The following is a 13,590-nucleotide window of genomic DNA, read 5'->3' on the forward strand; positions in this document are numbered from 1 at the left end:
TTCTGGCTTCTTCATGTGCACACACAGCTCGCACAACTGTGCACACACACAAATGCCACACACAGAAAACCAGATAAAGACTTAAGCTTTATGGTTGCTTAATCAACTTTGATCAAATTGCTCATTTCAATATAATGTCATTTTCATTGCTTTTCTGTTTTATGATTTAAATATCTATATTTTATGTAATAAGTGACACAGATCAGTTGCTACAAGGGCATTTACCAAGACTTACTACCACCTGAACTCATTCTCCAGAACCCCTCTGACACACACATACAAATACACACAGACACACAAACATAACTGTGTTTCATTCATTCCCTTCAATAATTTCAGAATGAGATAAACCCAAGACCTTTTTGGAGGAAGAAAGAAACCCAAAGGTATCATCACATCACTTGATGAAGCACCATGTACTCAAGAGTTTTACCTATGTGAGGTTCTGGAGAGATTCGGAAAACACAGTAAATGGAAAAGTTCCAAACATTTCCCTAGTCCAACTCTCATGGCACTAATATTTACATTGTGACATTTACCCACTTTCTTCACAGAGACAGTTCTTGCTTATTTTCTCAGGCAACACTGTTTTGTGGAAGAGGATGCAGAAGTTACTGGGGATGGAACCCAGGACTTTGCAGGTTCCTTACCACTAAGCTTCCTTTCCAACCAAAGCAAATACTTAAAAAAAATAGACAAATACAGTTTTCAAATGACTAGATAATGTTATTTCTCTATCACTAGCCTTAAAAAGAATAAGTTGGAGCACATGAGCATCACAAGCAAAGAGAAACAGCACTTAAATGATACTAAGTAATTTTTAAATAATAAACAATAGTAAGACACCCATATGCCACTTAGAGATGAAAGATGCTCACCGTCTTGTGCCCTTGTCACCGTGTGTGCATGTGTAGAGCACATCTACACAAACTAGCCAGGAGAGCCTGCCACACACGAAGGTTATGTGCTCTAGACTATCATGCAAGCTGGCAATCTTCATGAGCTACCAAGTAAGCAGCATATGATTTCATTTCCTCTGAGACTGGAATGCATATTGTATATTATCTAGAATGACTCCCACCATGATTATTTGTTGTGAACTTCAGCGTTACTGAAGACTTAATATTTTAGTTGCACCGGAGTATATCCAGTCAATACGTACTTCCTGGAAAAATAGAGTGGATCAGCCACTGCAAAGTTCTCAGAACAGGCAAAGAAAAACTCAATTACCAACTGCATAAACACTGAGAATATGTAGATCAGTGTCAAATATTGAAGAAAGCCTCTCCTCAAACAACAGGCAGCTAGCACTTCTAAACTCCCTGCTTCAAGGTACCTGCTGATGAATTTAGCATATAAGGGCACAGTTTAGTGTCTTTTTTTTTGAAATACTTTGACCAGAAGGCTTTACAGTTTTGGAGTTTATAGACTTTGAAATATTTGCATGTATTTCATATGGAGTCTTGAGGAGAGGACCCAAGTCCAACACGTATTCACTTATATTTCATATACACATACACCTTAAACACAAAGCCTGAGGGTAGTTTACACATGGCACTTTTATTATGCTCTCCCAGGAATCGAGTGTGCAATTTCCACTTGTTGAATTTAGAACATTTGGGGACTCGCATTTTCAGGATAAGATGCTCAATCAGGCCCCACAGTCATGGTGGCAGAAGCAGGGAGGCTTACCCAGGGGCACCCTGGCAGCACTGGCGTCAGGGTTGATCCAGAAAGAGAGCCAGGAGAGAACCACAATCAGCAGGGTCGGTGCGTATACGCCCATCATGTAGAAGCCAACCTGCCTCCTCAGCGTGAAGATGACTTCCACACAAGTGTAGTAACCTGTCAAAGGGACAGTTTGGAGGGTCAAACCCACACTGAACCACAAGTTAGAGGGGCCTGCAAGGAACAGGGCCTTCCACTTCTGACAGTTTTACAAAGCAAACGCTGCCAAGAGTTTTCCTTCAGTTGGTGACATTTTATAAAGAGGGTGGGACCCGCTTTCCCTCACCATGATACCAAGGAGCAGAGCTCGCTACTGTGTTGCACTTTGTCAGATGTGGGCGTTAAGTTTGTGTGAGAGTCTGCAACCCTTCAGCTTTCCCTCCTCAAAGGCGCCAGCACAGCAGATGAGCCTGTGAGGCTCGAATCATGCAGCACTTTCATTGTAAAAGGGAACACACTGGGATTGCACCCGTCAGCCTCACTTTCAGCTATGTGATCCACATCTGGTGGGTACCATGTCAGTCTGCGGGAGCTCACAGGCACAGTTAACCCTCAAGACTTTAGGTAAGCACTCAGGTAAATAGTAGGGAGAGCAAGGACTGAGGCTTTCAGTGGCCACACAAGGGCTGTGCACTGGGAAGACAGGAAGTTCCTCTCCACTGTCCTCCCTCCCACTCTCCAAGGCTCTCAAGCTGATAAAATATACAATTATATTACATATAATGCTTATTGTTTAACAGGCTTAATTATTTTGAGCCTGATATTCTATAGAGGCCAGGCTGACCTCACACTTGTAAGTCTTCTGCCTCACCATTCTGGAATTACAGGTATGCCTCACTAACGCCAATAAAAATAGTTAATTTGGAGAAAAATGGCATTTACCATTTAATAAAAGTAAGATTACATACAAATACCAAAGGTTAAGTGATCTCCTGTTGTTTTCAGTAGACACTGTGCATAATTACTTTAAAATGTTGAAACAAGCAAATGAGCAATACGCAAGTGAAATAATAATGGAAGGATGATGTTATGTTCTACAGTCTTATAATTAAAAAGTAATATTTCATGAGTGATTCTAATTGGGAAAACAAACATCTTCCAGAAACTAAAATAATGTTCATAATGGCTATTCAGTAGGATTTCCATACAATAGGGTCTTAAATTTTGACTTTAAAAGAGTATTCATAATCATCTTAAATTATAGGAGAAAGCTATTCTGCTCATATTGTGAATTATGCTCAATGTGGTCTCAGGGAAATTGAAAGGGTGATAACATCAATATGGATCAAAACCAAATAGTGGGTAAAAAGGGTAGCAAATACTAACTAAAGTCTTAGAGACAAAACATGCAGCTTTCTAGTTTCAAATTCATTTTAAAAAAGCAATATAGTATATTATTCACAGGTTATATGACGTGAGGGGAAAACTGAACGAAGTACTCCCTCTCTATCTCAGCACCCATTTTAACTTCCTCCCCTGATAACAAAACCATGTGTTCTCAGCCAATGATCATGGGCAATATTTCAAAAGTACAACCTTTCATAAGATCAGAAAACATTTTATGCCTACAAGGGATACATTTAAGAAGGCTCATAGTGCTTCCTAGAATATGATGCTCAAAGTAGCTTGCTTCGTAACAATATCACTTACCCAGTAGCAATATCGCTTTGTAACAGTATCACTTACTCATTCACCTACTGCATGTGAAACAAAGAACAATACATATGTGCTTCTAGGTAAATTATATGTGTGAGTGTGAAGCCTCTCTGGTCACTATATATAGAGAATATACAATATATAAACGTTTATTCTTTCTGTAGTCGTATTAGTCACTGTAAAGTAGCATAATTTAAAATAAGTTTACATTCCACCTCACTATGCTTAAAGACAGCCCGACTAAGTGCCATATGACATGTGTTTTAAAGCAAAGCTCCATCATGTACTTTCATAAAGGCCCTCACTAGGGGACTTCATGAGCTGTCGATGCATCTAGCAGTAAAATGCATGTTGGATATTACAGCGATTTGCTTCATAAACTTTTATGAGAAACATTTCTTGATCTTTTTGATCTTTCTCTAGTCTGTTATATTTATGAGAGGCAGGTGGGCAGCTAATTGATATAAATGTGCATTGGGAAATTTCAATTTACTTTCTATTTCCTGTGTCATTTTCTTTCATTATTCATTTATGCAGTCAATTTAAGTATTTTCATTTTGCATTCCCATATTCTTCACTATCTGTTAGTTATGTATGGAACAGTATAATTTCAGCAAAATTATTGCTATGTCAGAATTTCTTTATAACTTAAAACTTGCCCAATACCACGTGTATAGGTAAATATATATGTACATGTGTACGTAGTTTCATACAAGTCTGCAGGTTTAGTGTCACATATATTTTGAACTAATTTTTACAAAGTTTCACAAATATTATCTGAATATTGCATATTTTACTTCTGATTTATATAAATATTTTTAAAGAATCTGAAATATGGTAAATGCTCAAAGTATGTTAGTCACAAGCGCGTTGTTGTGGCTTTTGTAGCTAATAGGATTATAAGGTCTTATTCATGACTAAGTAAAAAAAATCCCAAAGCACTTCACAGGACCTCTAGAGCAATCCTCTAAGCCATTTCTTTGCAGCAATGCTCTTATTTCCTTCTAAGAAATAAGAAACTTTCACTTGTTACCATTTAAATTTAATAACTATTTACAATTGTATTTATGATGTATCTTATAATTTACTTTAAGGTCTACCCATAAAAATATATAATCTCATCAATGTATTTTATAGTCAACAACAGACGCTTAAATTAAGTTTACCACAACATTTCCTAATCTACGATATATTTATAATAAGACTGTAAATATGCAACTTTACACCCTCATTCTCATTTTAATGTATTTTCCCTTAATGTGATCATAATAGCAGACTTTTACATAATATAAGTGCTTCCAAATTCATAAACTTAACTCTTATCTACTTCTGAATACCTTTGTCACGACTTGTTTTCCAGTGCAGAATTGTAGGCAGCTTTCAACTTACTCATTGCTAATAATGCCATACTCAGCTTTCTGTAGTATTTAACTTCACATTGTAAGTGAAATGTATTGACACTACCAAACCTCCTCAGTGATGTACAGCTGACGGTCAGACCCTAAGGATGACCACTATATATGTAATGACAGTAAAGGGGTGACTTTTGTATTTTCAAAAGTTAATTGTAATTTAATGACTGAGGTTAATTTGTTATGCCTTACAAAATTTAGATATGCCATGACCTACACAAATAACACTATATAGGAAATATTCACAGATATCCAATTATCTCACACTCTTTATCACATCTCATGTACCACAAAGATCAATGCTTTTAAAGTTAATAAAACAGTCATCTAAATAAAACTGCTCACAAGACAGCACATGAACACAGATAGACTATATTGCACTATATTAAATGCTTAATGCAAAAACAATCTTGTCAAAACTTGGCAACATCTAAGAAAATTATTGCCTGAAAGAGTTTGTGTTACTATAAAGAAAACTGACAACTTCTTACCAACAGAATTACATGAAAAAAAAAACATTTATTCTATAATTATAAAACCAAACTTCTTAAGTAAATATGGTTGTGTAAAATGTTTTAACATGTGGTTATGAGGATAAATCTCTTACAATTAGCTCATTTTTAAGCATCTCTCTTCTATTTTTTCCTTAGTCTATATTAAAGCTAAAACAAAACTCTGAAACCTGGATCAGCTTTCTTTTCTAAAATATCACTTACCAGTGCCTTTATAGTATTTTGTACAGTTGCCATATTCAATATCCTCCTTTTTAATATCAAACTGAGGTAAAGCAATTTTTTCCAACTGAACAGGATCTCCTGACTGCCAGATAAATCTCAAATCATCAGTTGTATAACCAACTACAATAAATAAATAAACAGGTTAGATTGAAACATGCTTATTAATTATTAATGCATTTTCATTATTTTAACAATCCATATTAAATATATAAAAGGTAAGAAAGCATGACATTTTGTTATGGATTTGTAATTTAAAATTCACAGTAGTTGAATCTATGGCCGTGATCTAAATATTAACACAAGAACAGCATGTAAAGAAAGAATAAGTTAAACAATTTTCAAAATCAGATGCAATCCTAGGTTATCACATATAGAAAATCTCTTCACCATTCCTAAGCCCTATCAATAAAAAGGTGACAATAAGATGCAGGCTGTCTGCATGCTTCCATTTACAATCATGCACTATGCTCCTAAAGTTTTAAAACAGGTATGATTTTAACTATACCACTGCAATGTTCCTTGAAGGAATTGTATCATGACAACAAGAGCAGTAAGACTGTACTCAACGTGAACATCAATTCACCCTCATTAAAGTAACCAGGACTTCACGGTCTGGATTGAGGATAAGTGGCTACAACTCATGACTGGAATAATCTACTACAGGAGTGCAAAAAACATCGGGCTCCAAAGTCATGCACAGTGTGTTAACTTCAAGCACTGAGTGACCATGGACTTATTTAAGTCAGTATTGAGTATATTCTGATATATATGTATATACATGTTATATAATGGTACTATATATGTGGTACTAAAACATTGCATAGTGTTACAAAAACATAATTTCATTCTTAGAAAGCAGTAAATATTAAAGGTTAAGATCAATCTTAGTACATTTAAAGAAACAACAAAAATCCCTACTGAATAACTTATAATCTAATAAGCACACACAGTCTATTTTACAAGGCTGTCATTATTCACAGAAATAGCTTAATATTTAAGCATTTACATTAAAGCTTCCTTATGACATCAGCCTTAATTATTCTAGGTTTGTGACTTATTATTTTAAGATAACAATCATAGAAAATTATTTTATTGAAATTTCAGTTAATAACATTTAGTACATCTTTTATAAACTGAAAAATACAACCATAGGGACATAAAGCATACAATTTGTAAAAAAATAATAATAATAAAAAATATAAATTCTATTCTTTTAAAAAGTATACAATTGGTTGGGCTTACATATATTTCAATGTTCTTTTTTTTTTTTAACTTTATTGTTTGCATTTTGTTTGCTTGTTTCTTGAGACGGGGTTTCTCTGTGTAGCCTCGGCTGACCTGGACTCACTTTGTAGACCAGCCTGGTCTCAAACTCACAGAGATGCACCAGCTTCTGCCTCCTTAAGTGCTGGGATTGAAGGTGTGTGCCACAATCCCCAGCCTCTCCATGTTTGTTTGTTTATTTTTGTTTTTATTTTTACTATGAGAATATTAACATCAGAGAAATCAGTTTTTTTTTTAATAAGACCATAATTTTCTATATATTTTCTGCATCACCAAACCAAATGTGTTTAGCCTTTAGAGTAAGGAGCACACAGACCAACATCAACTCGCTAAAAAGCTAGCTGCAGCTGAAGGCACTGTCTTCCCCAAGGTTATCCTCATCAGGGGCTGGAGAGATGGCTTAGCAGTTACAGAGCACTGTCTGCTCTTTCAGAGGTCCTGAGTTCAAGTCCCAGCAACCACATGGTGGCTCCCAACCACCTACACTAGGGTCTGATGCCCTCTTCTGGCATGCAGGTGTACAAGTACAAGCCTCATGTAAATAAAATGAATTAAAAAAATCTTAAAAAAAAAGATTATCCTAATCAGTATGATGTTGGTAGTCAACAATATTACAGTTTTCACAGTTATGCAACACAATGTATTATCTAGATATAAACATTTTCCCCAAATCATTTATAGTCTCATGTACATACAGCTCTCAAGTTGCATCTTGCAGCGCTGCGTATCCATGGGAAACAGAGTTAAGTCCAAAGGGCATGACAGAGTGATAGACAACCTGAAGTCAGAAGAAGAGACATGGGAAACACTGAATATGCATTTCTGTGGTCCACTGAGTTGAAAAGGAAAATACAAATACACTGGGATCAAGTTTTACAGGTACCTCATGCTCACAAGGACGTCTCCATCCCGAAAAATAAACAACAAGATGTTTTCTTGGGTCACATCATGAAAATTGGCACTTTTTTCATTTGCAAAGAACAAGTCGGGCTTCCACAAGCACTTGTACATGGTGGGGTCCACTGTGAGTGCGTCCGAGCCTCTGAAGTCGCTCGGCAGCTTGAGCCTGGGGTCGTTCCACTTCTGTCTTAGGAAAATGTTAACTCTGTAGTCCTGCGGAGGGGAGAGCATGTTGCATGTTGATATTTTTAATTGCTTAAAAATAAAACAAACACATGCATGGCATGTGTATCTTCACAGCTTTTTTGAACAAAGTATTTTTACTGTTAGCAGCAAACAAATAATTTATACATGGCTGGGTGATAGCGTCCTCTAAATGAACACTCCTAAAGACTCCAAAGTAGAATGAAATTAAGACTAGATGGGAAACAGAGGAAAAACATTTGTATTAATCTTTTGTTAAATAGAAAAGCAAGCAATGAAAGGACAAGTGTATATGAGTGTGTACAGAAACACACAGAAATCTACACACATCATTGGGCCTTGATACCTACTCTAAGAGTATCAAGAGCAGCTTTAAGGGTCCATGCGGATGTCAACATCTCTCTATAAAATGGCTGAGAATTTTCAAATAGCCTATGCCATCATATACACACTTAACCACTAGCTGTGACACCTAATTCCATGTAAGCGCCATGTGAATGTTACTATAAACTGTGGTTTATGGAACAGTGAAAAGAAACAGAAGTCTTTGCGTGTTCAGATCTGAACATGCCAGTGTAACATGCACTTTTTGTTCCAAAGCCCATTTGCACATGAATGAAGACATATACAGAACTCAGATTCAGAGGGCTGATATATATTCTTGTGATATTTAGAGAAAATCTATTCATAACTCTTTGAATATATGAGTTACCACAGAGCCTGGGGTATATAAGAAAATGAGTTTTGGACTATGTAAAGCAGACCAAAATGAACACAAAATTCAAAAATGTTATTTTATACTTAATTTATGTAAATAGTGAATTCTTTTAGTCAGTTATTAGTTCATGGTCAGAAACCTTAATTCCACAAAATTATAATAACCAATTCTGGGGACATTTTATGCTAAAAATATATGAACAGATAAAAACCATGTGTGATTCCCTAAAATATTTTAAATTTGCCAATATGGATTTCTGGGCAGATGAGGTAGTGCACACCTGTAATCCCAGAACTTGGGAGAGAGAGGTAAGTTGAGGTGGGTTACAGAATGAATTTTAGGCTACCCAGTGCTATACAGTGAGACCCTGTTTCAAAGAAGACAAACATACACAGAGGACGGAAGGGAACAAGGAGAGGTGAAAGGGGGGAGGAAGGGAAGAGAAGGAGAGAGAAGGAAAGGGGTGGAGGGAATAAGTTTTGGTACAAACTGGATCACCAGTGCACAGTAAAAATCAGCATTGATGATTTTCACTCTGTTCACTCTACTCAAAATGTATACAAAAGTATTCAAGGTATAAATTATATTGGGTTTCAAGACTTTATCATAAGAAGCCCGAAGTGCATATACTATCCCTTCAAATCCTTTTGAACAATGAATTAAATCGTAAATTTGAACTCCAAATCCAATTAAGAATATACAAAGAAGTGGTATGTCACTTTTATTTAAAAAAAAGCCAACACCCCTGTAGGAGGTAAAACTATATATGCTTTACATATGTATAAATATTTTAAAGCAGAAGCTGTAAACAAGACTCCAGAAAAAAAGGAAAAAGAAAATGTACTCTTCTTATCATTTTGTTTATTTGCTCAGATTCTTGAGCACTCAGAGAAGTTAAGACAGTGAATAACGCTGCCCTCGCCCAGCTATAGCTAGGAAACTGCCATGCTGCCCACCCATCCCCACAAGCAACCTGCACTGGATGCGGCAAACAACCCCTGGCACACTGACCTAACAGGCATGCCAACTTTTCATAAGTAACCCGCGTGTATTCTACAAACACTGAAACATCACAGTGTTCCATAATAACATGAATTAGAATGTCATATAAAACTAAAACTGATTTTAAAATTCAACATATAAATTAAGCCTTGGATATCATGTGCTACTTGTTGAGAGACGCCATGTCAGTTAAGGATAATCTGAGCACATCTGCACATACGTGAGCACCTACCTACCTTTGCACTGAGAAGAAAACACTCTTTTTTAACTAGATGAACTTGGACTCTGATAGAGTGAAGGAACCTTGTCAGAATACAAAGACCAGCGATATACAACTCTGTCAATGTGCTACATTACTGGATCATGTGCACACGCACGCGCACGCACGCACACACACACACACACACACACATACGCATACACACAGGTGCACACACACATACACAAGTCTAATGGAGGTTAAATGATGCTTTACTAAAACAACCATGACAACTCCAAGCTTCCAGGAGACTCAGTGATGCTTCTGGCACACCTTTGTGTCTACGCACACAGTCATTCCTGGTTTCCACTACAGAATAATACACCTGATGCTAAGTTGATTTCTCATAAAGTTTTGATTATTGTCCTTTACCTAAGCACATGGTGGTATTCAACTTGAGCTCGTACTGAGCATTCAGTGACAGTTCATTTCAAATTGTTTAGTGTCCCTGGCATGATCTGCCCAAATCATTAACATTATAAAGTTAAATATTCAAAGATGATTTTAATTCCCTTCTTGAAGTGCTGTGCCTTGCCAAGGGACATCATCCCATCAATATATGTTTAAACTGGTACACTTAAACATGTATTCACTGTCAACTTATAGACAGCCCATCGTTAACAAGGATCAGTATAAGAAATGCTACAGGGCCATGTTCAGTCAATGATGCTATTATGAAACCAACCCAGGCGAAGTCTTTCCTTCGTTATTATTTAGTGATTTATTTGTTTACAGCCACACCATTTTATAGTTATTTCATAGTGTCAGAGATTGTATGGGCCTCCTTTTACTGGAAAATAATGCTGACGTGTCTCGATTTGTTTTGCTTTTTGTCTGGAGGCTAGAGAACTAAGAGTTAACCTGGGAGCCACTTGCACGCACAGCTTCCCTCTCTCTCCTGGGCACAATGACCACAGTATGACATATGCACAATCGACCCCACCTTAATTATTTTCCTCTATTTTGTTACTATCTTACACCTCAAATGATTAACAGAAATAGGTATGAATGAAAATGTAGAGAAAATTTAGAGAGTACCATATCCATAAAGAGAATCTACCAGTTATCTTCTACCCCTAGCTCCCAGAAGTTCCCCTGATTAAGTTCCTTAATCAGACTTCCAGATTAAGGAAGCAGCATTTTACTATAATATTGGATTTTCCTGTTGTAGTAGGCTAGGACATACATAACCAAAGACAGAATTACTGAAAACTCATTAGTATTCTTAGCACTAAAACAATTACCTTGTGAAATATGTCTGCCAATTTGCTTACTGCTAATTAATTTTATGGATACTATATCAATATTTCATAATAACATTCAAGATAATATCTGGGAGTGATTAAAGCAATGCTAACCTTTAATTAACTTCAGCATACTTTGCATAATTATACAATAAGCCATCTCTAATATTTTGGGTTGAAGTTCAGAAATTTATTATGCATTATACTGACATTTCTACACACCAACTGATACTTCTGGAAACACTTTTCATGGTCTACCAATTTCCAAAACTGTAGGGCTAACTCATGTAAAATTAACCTTTTAAGGAATAATTACAACAGTTTTAAAAAGTGTTCTTCCATATTATTTCTTTAATTCTTTTCAAAAGTCTAATCAATGATTCCACACAATTCAAGATACATTCATGATGCTTTTTAGTACACCAAGTTCAAAGCACTTTTATCAGCAGAAATTGGTAAAGCACAGAGAAAATTCCCACAAAGCATCAGGAAACTTGGAGAAAACACAACCCATCTGAAGAGAAGACAAGAAATCATATAATGCTGTCTCTATGCAAATGACTTTTCAAAAGCTACACTAATCGGGAAGCAGAAAGAAGCATGTGACACCAGACACTGGCTGACACAATCTGTGGAATAAATGGGAGACAGCTAGAGAGCAGCTAACATGTGAGATGAATGATGAAATAAGCACAGTTTTGGGATTAAGGAAAGACAAGAAACTGAACAGGTGGAGAGCAGGATCCTTCAGGCACGAAGTCTGCAATGGGGAGGTAGACTGAATTCAAATGTAGATGGTTGGTAGGACTGCTTAAAACAGAGAAGAGCCTCAGAAAATTCAGACTTGACTCTCAGAACCAGATCTTGCACAGAGGACAGTGTCAGAGGCTTGTGCAAGGGACAAATCCTCATGGCATCCATGGCAACAGGAAGAAGAAGAGAGACCAAAGGAAAAGAAAAATCAAAGTCATAAGCACCATCAACATTGGTCCATCACTGAGCAGGCCTGAGCTCACACAGGCATCTTGGTGCATCACTGAGCAGATCTGAGCTCAGACAGGAACCTTGGTCCATCACTGAGCGGGCCTGTGCTCACAGCGATCTTGGTCCATCACTGAGCAGGCCTGGGGTCAGACAAGGATCTTGAGCTCTGCATACCATCTAAGTGGCAGGAAAATCTCTTCTCATCTCATCAGAGAAAAGTTTGGAGTCAGGTGTTGGAGGAGATGGGGTGGAAGGAGACAGTGCAGTGAGAGAAGGATTGAGTTAGGAAGCATTTGGGGTGGGGTGCTAACCTAGGGTAGTAGAAGCTTTCTGGAGCTTTACAAAGGTGACCCTAATGAGGACGTCTAGTAACAGGGCATATGGAGTCTCAACTAGCCAGGCACGGATTCCAGCAGGAGGATTGGGTTATACTCAAAGGAGCTTTTGGCCAAAGGAGTCTCCTGGTAATTCCCAAACAACACAGGCTGTTGCTAAGACAATGAGTTGCTTTACACCAATTGAGAGTGGAGTCAAACTGAAGAAGACAACACCCATAAAATTCATTGAACACAGAAAGGTAGAGCTTTTACATGAAGCCTCTACCCCTTACCTTCCAGTCTCTTTGGTGCAAGAAAGTACTCTGAAAGCTATTGAAAAAGAAACATGGACACTTATCCAGACACAAAACCTTTGATCTACAATATGCCCTTCCTGAACAATATACTAGGGCAATGGTGGAACAGAAATAATGGCAGTAGCCAACAAATGTCTGATTTGACATCAGGCCTACTCTAGGAACCCATAGTAAACACCCCTTGAGAAACAAAGAACCAGAAACTAGCTAGCCCAGAAACCTAGAGTAAAACCAGATATGGCTGGTCTAAAAAATCAACAAAATGACTCCTAATGATATTCTGCTTTACTCAATCATCATCAGAGAGGCATCCTCCAGCAGATGGGAAAGGATGCAGAGACCCACAGCCAGAAACTATGTAGAGAGAGAGTCTTAATGGGAGATCTTCATCAAATACCTCCTCTCTCAGAGCTCAGGGAATCCTGAGGAAGAAGACGCAGGGAGATTCTAAGAGGCACACGTAATGGAGGACACCAGGAGAACAAGACCCTCCGAATCAACTCAGCAAGGTGCATATGCTCTCACAGACACTGAGGCAGCAAAGGGCCTACCTACATGGGTCTGCACCAGGTCCTCTGAATGAATATTATAAATATGCCTCTGACTTTTTTTTTTTTTTTTTTTTTGCCTGCACTTGAGAGTCTTTCTCTTGTTAGGTTATCAAGTCCAACTTTGATATGACGGTTTTTGCCTCATCTTATTCTATTTTATTTTGTCATGTTTGTGTTATCTCTTAGAAGCCTGCTCTTTTGTAATGAGATACAGAAAGGGAGTGGATCATCACTGGAAGTGGATCATTACTGGACACTTACTGGAAGGTAGGGCGGA

At 37.3% G+C, this 13,590-nt stretch overlaps 1 protein-coding gene across 3 annotated transcripts in view; it reads right to left on the minus strand.

Annotated features, from left to right (window-relative positions):
* The window catches only part of Glrb (glycine receptor beta), a 67,004-nt gene that overhangs the window by 10,161 nt on the left and 43,253 nt on the right, over positions 1-13,590 (minus strand). For all 3 annotated transcript variants that reach the window (XM_055596610.1, XM_055596609.1, XM_055596611.1), the window contains exons 5-8: positions 7,701-7,930; positions 7,513-7,595; positions 5,513-5,653; positions 1,693-1,845 (exon numbers count right to left, since the gene is read on the minus strand). In XM_055596610.1, the coding sequence (XP_055452585.1) occupies positions 1,693-1,845; positions 5,513-5,653; positions 7,513-7,595; positions 7,701-7,930 (607 nt within the window). The remainder of the gene's footprint in view (positions 1-1,692; positions 1,846-5,512; positions 5,654-7,512; positions 7,596-7,700; positions 7,931-13,590) is intronic.

Source organism: Psammomys obesus, unplaced genomic scaffold (genome assembly GCF_907164565.1).
Source record: "Psammomys obesus unplaced genomic scaffold, mPsaObe1.curated_primary_1811, whole genome shotgun sequence".
Lineage (NCBI taxonomy): Eukaryota > Metazoa > Chordata > Mammalia > Rodentia > Muridae > Psammomys > Psammomys obesus.